This window comes from Heliangelus exortis, chromosome 5 (assembly GCF_036169615.1).
Source record: "Heliangelus exortis chromosome 5, bHelExo1.hap1, whole genome shotgun sequence".
Classification (NCBI taxonomy): Eukaryota; Metazoa; Chordata; class Aves; order Apodiformes; family Trochilidae; genus Heliangelus; species Heliangelus exortis.
Window position 1 is genome coordinate 21,714,264 of NC_092426.1, and position 9,022 is coordinate 21,723,285.

The 9,022-nt window shown below is 49.0% G+C and overlaps 1 protein-coding gene across 1 annotated transcript; it reads left to right on the top strand.

The window, feature by feature from the left end:
• The first annotated feature begins 668 nt into the window (after positions 1-668).
• Positions 669-8,916, top strand: LOC139797084 (rab9 effector protein with kelch motifs-like). Its single transcript, XM_071745894.1, has 13 exons — positions 669-1,046; positions 1,457-1,633; positions 1,908-2,013; positions 2,490-2,612; positions 3,129-3,348; positions 4,263-4,286; positions 5,077-5,199; positions 5,756-5,943; positions 6,705-6,904; positions 7,233-7,324; positions 7,648-7,702; positions 8,371-8,468; positions 8,614-8,916. Exons 1-13 carry the CDS (start codon positions 934-936, stop codon positions 8,826-8,828), a joined length of 1,734 nt encoding a protein of 577 aa, XP_071601995.1. The 5' UTR covers positions 669-933; the 3' UTR covers positions 8,829-8,916.
• Positions 8,917-9,022: the final 106 nt, after the last annotated feature.

Below are 9,022 nucleotides of genomic sequence, written 5' to 3' on the forward strand. Positions count from 1 at the left end.
ATGAAGAAAAACAGTGCTACAGCTATTTGGTTACCCTGCATTCACTATGAATCCCTGCCCTTGTGCTTGGTTCAGGCACACAGCCAAGAAGAAAACTCGGCAACTAGATCCAGGGGCAGGGAAGTGAAGTGAAATTGCACAATGTTAGCTCTTTCCCACCCTTTCCACAATTTTTGTGGTTGGGTTGCAGCAGAAAAGATCACAAGCAGCCCAGTGAAGGTATTGCAGCAGGCTGGGAAAAGACTCTTCCTGTGTTAGCTGCAGAAGAAGAGTAGCATCATTCTTCGGCTGCTTAAGTCCTGTTACTGTTTTTAGTGGTGTTTGATTATCAACAGCAGGTTTGATCTTAGCAGAGCTACTAATTGTTATGCAGGTGGAATTGGATACCCTGTGGTGACTACAAACATAACTGGTTTTAATTACTAGTAGTCTAAGGAGGATCTGCCACCATCCTGTCTTCTCTTGGTGGAATAAAAAGCCTGTGGAAGAAAAAACAAGTTTCACAGCTGCTCCTTAGAGCACTACAAGAAACGTGTACAGGGACCATCATTTAGGGACAGGTGAACAACCAGTGCTTCCCCGGGAAGGGATGTCTGGCTCGGGCTCCAGCGATGCGTGTAATTTTCCACGTGGAGTGGCCCTGGCTCGGGACGGACAGAACTCTTGGCCTTGAGCCCCCCCCCTTCCTCCCTGCTGCCAGGGCTGCCCCAGGCACTGCCCGGGGCACTGCGGGATCGGGCGCTCCTAACGCCGACCAAGGCGGTGCGGCTCAGGCAGGTCCCGCCGGGTGCTTGCCCGCGGCGGCCGGGGGTGTGGGGCTATGGATTCCCGGTGGATTGCTGGTGGATTGCCGGTGCCCCCGCACCTGTGCCGCGGCGCCTTAATAGCGGCATCCTCCCACCCCACCCCCAACATGCGGAGCCGCCCCCCGCCATGCTGCCCGCTTGCCGCCGGGCCCGGCCCAGACCGGGGAGCTGCGTCCCGGAGGGCGGCCTCGCCTTCTACGTGTTGTGGGAGCTGCGGGAGCCGCCGCGGCGGCTCAGCAGGTGCAGACCGGCCCTGCCAGGAGCAGCCCCAGGCCATCAGCAGCTGCCCCAGGGAGGGCGAGGGAGCAGTGAGGTCCGGCCCGGCCCAGCCCAGCCCAAGGAAGGGCTGCCTCGACTGGGCTCAGCTCGCCTCAGCTCCCCTCGTCCCTTCTTTTCTGTAGCGGCCGTTCCTCGCTGTCCCTGCCCATGGCTGCATCCCTGACCGTGCTACCACTTAACTTTATTCATTGCATTCCTGTGCAGTCTTCTCTCTAAATGACACAGACCTTTCCCTTTTCTCCCTCTCCTGGCATAAAGCTTTTTTCCAAGCCTTTTCGGGGGGTTTTGTTTGAGTTTTGTTTTTGTTTTTTTTTTATTTACTCCTTGATTGTTATCTTTGTTTTCTGTTGCTTTCCTTCCCTCCCTTGCAGCCAGTCCAGCAAGATGGGTTTCCAGGCTTGGCTGCCATTGCCGTTGCCAAAGCAGCTGGTGGTGTTCGGGCTGGGAGACTGGAGCTGTTACTCTGCAGACACAGCCATCGAGGTGGACGTGCTGGTGTCCCCGGGCATCGCACCGCAGCGGGTTGGCACGCTGGAGCCCACCCGCAGGTCGGGGCAGGAGCCGGTGGTGCAGGGTTATTGGGAGGGGTGTCCTGGAAAAGATTTTTGCTCTGCGGTGTTGCCGTGTTCTGCTGCTGTTGCCCCAAAACTGCTGCACTGTCCTCAAACAGTATTCCTCTCTAGTGATGCTTTCAGCTTCCTTTTGTCTGCTGTCAGGGCTCAATCTTTTTTGGCTTTGGGCTGTTACCAACTAGTGTGGGAGCGGGAATTTTTCCCTGGTCAGTGTTGCTTGTGGGCTGAAAACCCATGATCCCCTGTGCAGGTCTCTGGTGTGGGAAGGTGTCTGGAGAACAGATATTTTCATGGCCTCATTGAAAGAGATGGACAAAGGCAACTCTGTGAAGCTTGTCCTGACTGTCAATGGACAGGTAAAAGAATTCATGTCCTCCTCTCTTCCTGCCCTGTGTCTCAAATGTTGTTACTGATGAGCTACAGAACTTCTATCCTTTTCCGTGTCTTTGGTACTCCAAGGCAGAGCTGCCTTACATGGATTTGCTAGTGTGTGGCTGTACTGAGCCCAGACCCTCTGTCACACACCAATTTCCAAAACACAGCTTGGGCAAAACACCTCTTGTTGCAGGAGGTGTGAAGCAGAGATCTGTTCACTTACAGTTTGACTCACTCTTGAGCCTGTGGTATTTACACAGTTGTTTAACCTTGTGCTGAAGCCCTTGTATATAGCATCTCCAAGAGCCTGGCTCTGCTTTTCTTTGTTTATTTTGTTGCTGCTGAAGATGAAGCTGAGCTATTGCCTTTCAGGGAATCTGTCACTTGCAAGATACCTTTTTGCTCACCCTTTGTGGATGGAGCACATCACACCACTCTCACTGTCTTTCTGTCACAGCTCCTCCGAGGTATCTCCAGCAGTACGCCCACCCACCCCTTCCTTGTTCCAGAAGCCACCCAGTCACCAGTGCTCCCAGCAGATGATATGCCCTGTAATGAGGACCTGGTGTATCCTACTGTGGTATGTGTATCCTGGAGCCTTCCTCTTGCTATTTCACTCTCCTCTTAGTATCTTCTCCCTCACTCATAGCTGCTCAGTTAATGTTTAATGGAAGCATTTGCTACTGTTCTCTTAGAGGAGACTTGGCTAAGCAGGTTTTGGAGCTAAAGATTCACTTGTGCTAAAGAAAGTGGTACTCTGCTTTGAAATGCCTTTGGAAGGATTAAATTTAATAGCCCTTGGTGGGTGATTGATCAGCTTGGTCACCCCTAGCACAGATGGACTTTCTGCCTTTTCAGTTGCCTTGTGTGGCTGTGCCCACTGCAGCCATCAGTCTGAAAGCACATAGCAATGGGTAGCTGCATAGCTCAGCATATATTTGGTGACTGATACTGCTGGCATGCTGGCCCTTAAGACTCAATGGGAAGAGTTACCACGTGGAACTGGTCTCTGCCCCAGTAACAGGCAACCCAGGTTGCCTTACCAAGCCTTAGGTAATTTTCTTCAGGGCTGATTTGACTGGAACTCTTGTCATAGGTTAAGAGTCAGAGCTCAGAGGTGACTGCTAGAGCATCCAGGCCTGGGAGGAACAACATTCACCCACCACTGAGGACCGTGGTGGTATCCTGTGAGCTGGCACCACCATCTGGCAAGCTGGAACCCAGTGAGGCCTGGAGGAAGAGTCCTGTCCATTCCAAGAAGCCCAGGAAAGTTTTATTTCAGCCCACAGCATCAGAGAGAGATCTCGGTGAAGAAGGTAACTCTGGAAGTTTTTATTTTACAGACTTGTCTGAATTGTCCGTTTTTAGTGTTGTCTTGTTTGTCAATGCTGCTGGGCAACAACTTCCCAATACATTTCTCTGTGTACCTCCAAGGCAAGATAGGCTTGTCTGTCTTGGCTTGTGAAATACCAAGATCAGCACCTTAGTCCTGGATAAACTGCTTAATGAGTTTTTGCCTGGTGGGAAAAGGCCAGATATAGAACAAAGGGTACTCTTGCTGCCAATGTTATGTATCATAATATAATATGCCATTATCTTAATGTGAATAAAAGTGTTTTATAAATGAAGGCAAATATCTTAGCCATGCTTTACAAAAGACAGCATACCACTTGGTCAATAGAAGACCTTGGTTATTATTAAAGTATAGAGAATATAAAAAAGAATATATGTATTAGTATAATTGTACTGGCTTTTCAGTAATGAGAAGGTAGCTGCCAAGGGGTTTGAAATAAAACATTTAGCTTCTGGAATGTGAATGACATTGTGGAATGCCAGCTCCAGGGCATGACCAAGTTTGTGTGCAAATGATAACTCAGTGGCCCCCATGTGAAATGACTTCCTTGGACTTGGCTTGTTTCTCACAAATGCAAATATAGCTCCATCATCAAGTCACTTCTGTTGTTGGCAGTGTGACTTGGGGGGAAAATGAGCTTGCATCAGAGGGGTAAAATTCAATTATGTCAGTCACAGAAAGTGTGCCATGCTCTTACCTGCCTTATGCATTTCTTCTGAGATGTTCTTCAGGATTTTTGGTATAGCATCTTGTTTGCTGCAGTGAGGCAGCTTTGTGCAAAGGCCAAAGGGCTCTTGAACTGTGGAGCTGAGCATTTGTCAGGGTATGTCTGCTGGATGATTTCTTTCTTTCTTTCTTTCTTTGTTTCCTCTGCAGATCTGGCGGTGGAGGAGTTGCAAGGTGAGGATCTGGTTCCTAGAACACGGTTTGGCTTTTCAGCCACTCTCTGATGCCACTGGCTTTAATGTCACAGGCCTCTCATACTTCACCTTTTACTTTCCCAGTGATACAAGTGTAACGTGTAGGTTGTGTGTATATATTGTTCTTCTCTATGCAATTCTCCTGGATATTGTCAGGCTCTCCAATATGCATCTGTAGACTATCTGACTCTTGTGCACACCTCTGGGTGCATAGCCCTTTGAGGCAAAGGGTAAAATATGGACTAGACTTTAATTTAAAACTATTTTTGTGGCTTGGTCAGCCATACACAAGGGCCTGGGAGAGGAAAGAAGGAGGAACAGAGGAGTACAAGGAATATCTCTGGAAGCAGCTCCAGGCTTCTGGTTGCTGTATCATAGGCACTAAGAAGCTGTCCCTGGGTAGCCCTTCCTTGCAAGGAATAACACAGGGATAGAACAACTGGGATATCCCTTCTGGGGGTGTGTAATCAATGGGGGGCTTCCAAGCCTGTTTGAAGTGGCAGCCTGTATGTGTCCTGCGTCCAGATGGGACTCTGTTGGCTGCCAGTGCTAGTGATGTCTCTCATAGCGCAGCAGTTGTTCCCCAAAGTCAACAGAAAATCTTCCATGGAGACGTGTCTCTTGCCACCCCAGACAGAAGGGACCTGGGGCCCTTGCATTCCCATTTCTGCCCTCTGATCCTTCCACTGCCTTGTTCTCCCCAGCAGGGAAAGGAGCTTGGGGGTATCTTGCCTCATTCTGCTCACAACCCTGTGCTCTCCCCTCCCCAGGTGGTCCCAGCCCACGGTGGTGCCATGCCATGTGCCTCAGTGACCTGGGGACAGCTGTTCTGATTGGTGGAGAAGGTGCTGATCAGCAGTCCTGCAAGGATGCACACTGGAAGCTGGAAATTGGTGGGAACTTCAGGGTTGTCAAAGGCAATGGGGTTAGTGGGGCTCAAGGACAACTTAAGCAGATGGGAGGGTACTCAGGGGTCTGTGTATGGGGAAGGGGGCAGGAAAGGTGTCACATCTCCTAGGAATGGTCACCAGGCTGAGCTGGCAGTGTAGGGTGCCATAAGACCCTTGAGGGTTGTATGTGAGAGCTCCCCAGTAGCAAAGGTATAAGTTCTGGAAAGCCTTGGATGAATTTTAAGGGGTAAAATCAGGTGTTTGCAGTCTGTTTGTGATGACTGGTGGAGAAATGTGAGATACAATTCCAGTGCCTTGCAGTCTTTTGCACCTCACAGATCTTCACTTCAACTTCACTGTTCCCCACCTAGTTAGATTTCCCCTTCACTCCTTACACAGAAACATTCTTGTATGAGTCTCTCCTAGTCCTTAATCATAGGAGAGGAGAAGATGAAGGGAGCAGGATCTTCAGTAAAGATTTTATGACATATTCTTTAAATCCAGATAAATGAGAACATATTTGAAATCTCACACCATCTCTCTGGTGTTGCTCTCACAGACAGTGATTTCTGGCTTCCAATGGGTTTACAGCTACAAAAAGCCATGCCATCATGCTTACGTGGTCACACAGCTACCTATGACCCAGAAACCAAGCGTATCTACATTTTTGGGGGCATAAGGGAAGACAAAGACTACAGTAGCATCTACATCCTGGACACAGTCACCTGGAAATGGCTCCTCGTGGCTGTAAGTACTGCAGCTTTTCCCAGACAAAAACACAGGAAGGGTGTCAGGTTCTGCCTGAATGTAGCAATCAATATGCCCGTATCCCTGCTCCAGTAGTCTTGGTCCACTGTTGCTGCAGGCTGTCCAGGCTGCTTAGTTGGGATTGGCAGATATGATTATGTTGAAAGGTCACAAGCCTGACAGAAACCAAGGGCTGTGCCTACAATTAATGAAGAAAAGTAAAAAAATGGCTGCTGCAGAGCACTGTGTCTGACTGAAGTCATGGGTGGGAGGTACTGTACAAGCAGCAGAGGGAAATGGCCTCTCCTTTTATATGGTGCTGTTGAGAGCTCACTGGATGCTGAGGTGAAGAGCTGGTCTTTTCAAATCAGAGACTGCTCTGAGCACAGCAGATCTCTGAGCTCTGTAGTTGCCTGTCATGTCCTAGCAGAGGGCCCTGTCAGAGGAACTATCTGTCTCTTGGATAAATCACAAGAGGGCTTTTACAGAATAAGCCTGGATGAGATCTTTATGTTCCCTTTCTGTTGTCTTCTGAGGAAGCTTGGGTAGGAGGTTGACTTCCTTCTCCCATTAGAACATTCTGGTGGTGCCAAGTACCCAAGGGATGTACTGCCTGCCTGTGTGGCAAAAGATCTGGCTGGGAACCACTAAAGTGAAAACTTAGACTTGTTGAACTCACTGCATGATGTGTGCCCCTTTCCTATGCGTTGTGCAGCAAATAATGTCTTTCTCATAGCAAATGTTTGTTGAACTTTTCCCAGGCTAAAGGGAAGATGCCAGTGCTTGCCTACCACAGTGCAACTATCTACCGCAAGGAACTCTTTGTTTTTGGAGGGACTTTCCCCAAAAAGGCATCACTCACAGCTGGACTCTGCAGCAATGTGCTCTATGTCTTCAATCCAGAGCATGAAATTTGGTACCAGCCAATCTCAGAAGGGGAGAAGCCTCTGCCTAGGCTTGGGTGAGAGTCTTCTTATTCCAGCTCTCCAAAACAGAGCAGAAAACCTCTGCTTGCTTTCCCTCCCACCCCAGTGTAATTTGCTAAATATTAGGTGATAGTTCTCAGCTGTTTGCTTCTTAAGATAGGTCTATGATTTATTTGAGCAGTGTGACTCCCAGTATCTCCTGTCAGAAGTCCTGGTGGGATTCTGTCCTTGGGCTGCAGTGGCTGGGGGTAGAGGCAGGTGTAGACTGCAGCTGTGGCAGCTCGATAGCAGAAACCAAGGCTGAAACTTCAGTTTTGTGAACTTGCTGAAGATACTTTGTTCACTTGCTTCTTCTCTGCCCAGACATTCAGCTACTCTACTGAGAAACAAGCTGCTGATTTTTGGAGGGCGGAGGACTTCTCTCTACCTCAGTGACATGCACATCCTGGATCTGGGTAAGAAAGTCTGTGCTAGGTGGATGCTATGGAAAGGTCTGTTCTGACCTCCAGTGTGGACTGGAGAATCAGGCATGCTTGATGGGAAGGTAGCATTAGTATTAGAAAAACCCCAGAGTAAGAAATGGAGATGGAAAGCTATGGGGTAAAAAAATTCTTTCTGGAGTAACAGGGGAGGGAATAGTAAAAAACAGGAGACTGCTTTTTTGGAGGAAGCCGGGTAAGAGAATGCAGGTTGATGATGTGGCAAAATACAGAAGATTTTGTCTAGTTATGAGGCTGAGCTTTCTGGACATTTCACCTCCCTTTCCCTTGGCTGCCAGGTTTCATGGAGTACACACCTGTCCCTCTCCTCGCAGGACAGCCTTCCTCACGTTGGTAAGATCCTATTGCAGACCCAAGAGCTATCTTCTTTCTCTGCCCTTTCTCTTTGAAGCCAGGTTTAAATGGTGCTTGTGATCAGATTCAGTTGCATATCTCTGTCCCACTGGTCAGAATGAGTAATGGCCCCTCTGCTGTGCAGCTCAGCATTCCTGTGCTGTCCTACTTGGTGCCTGTAGGGGTGGGGGAAAGAGGAGACGAGTAAAGTCCCCTTAGTCTCCCTGGAAATCTGCCTTTCAGACTAGAAGTTTTCTGATGTGTGCTGGAGAACAGACACACAGAGAGGAAGAAACTCTTGTACCAGGGCTGTTCCTAACGGGACACTGTATCCCACTAGAACAATGACCCAAATCAGACCAAAGCTGAGCTCCCCTGCTGTCTCAGAGCAGCAGAAATATTGAGAACAAAACACTGGAGTTTTGATAGCTCCTTCTGAGATAATGAGGTGCTGTTTGGACCTGATTATGCCCTGACCTGCAGAGGCTGACAAACAGCTCTTTCAGGATTATTCAGCAGGTCAGTGCAGAAGGAAAGCAGGTTAACTTCCATCCTGCATCTTAAGCCCCCAGCCTCCTGCTGAAGTCTGCCCATCCCTGCCCATTGCTGACTGAGGCAACCCCAAAAAGTTTTGCTGTAGTCACCTTCTGGCTTTGATTTGGTCACAGTTTTCATGCAGCTCTGGCTGTGTCGGACCAGAAGGTTCTGATCAGTGGAGGCTGCAGTGCCAAAGGAGCCCTGCAGGATGCCTTTGTCTTCCACCTGGGTGAGTGAGAGTCCCTCCCAGTTTCCATAGCTGAATGTGACCATTGGGCAGCAGTGGTGTTTCTCAACACCTCGTCCGGTCTGTTTGATTCATCCCTTGCACTTGGATTGGGTTTGTCAGTATTGATAGCTGCTTTCTACTTCAGATACTCTGTCATGGAGCACAGTGATCCACCATGACCTCTGCTCTGTGCCTCGAGCTGGCCACACATTGCTTGACCTGACTCCTGCCCACCTGATGGATGTAGACAAGGAGAACAAAGAGGAGAATAATCTGCACGTGGTGTTGATTTTTGGGGGCTCCAACTGTGCTGGGACCTTTTACAACAGCACAATCAAGATCCAGCTAGACCTAGGATAATGCTCAATACTCAGGATGATGTTGGAGCGGCAAGGGCTCTTCACCAACCTGAGTACACACATGGATGGCAATAAATTATTCCTTGCAACGTGGCAGTCCAAGTATCTTTATGTGGGTGAATGCTACCTTGGCACAAGAGATCATGGGTTTGTGAAGCCTTTCTGAAAGCCATGGGTATTGCCCTCTTTGGGCAG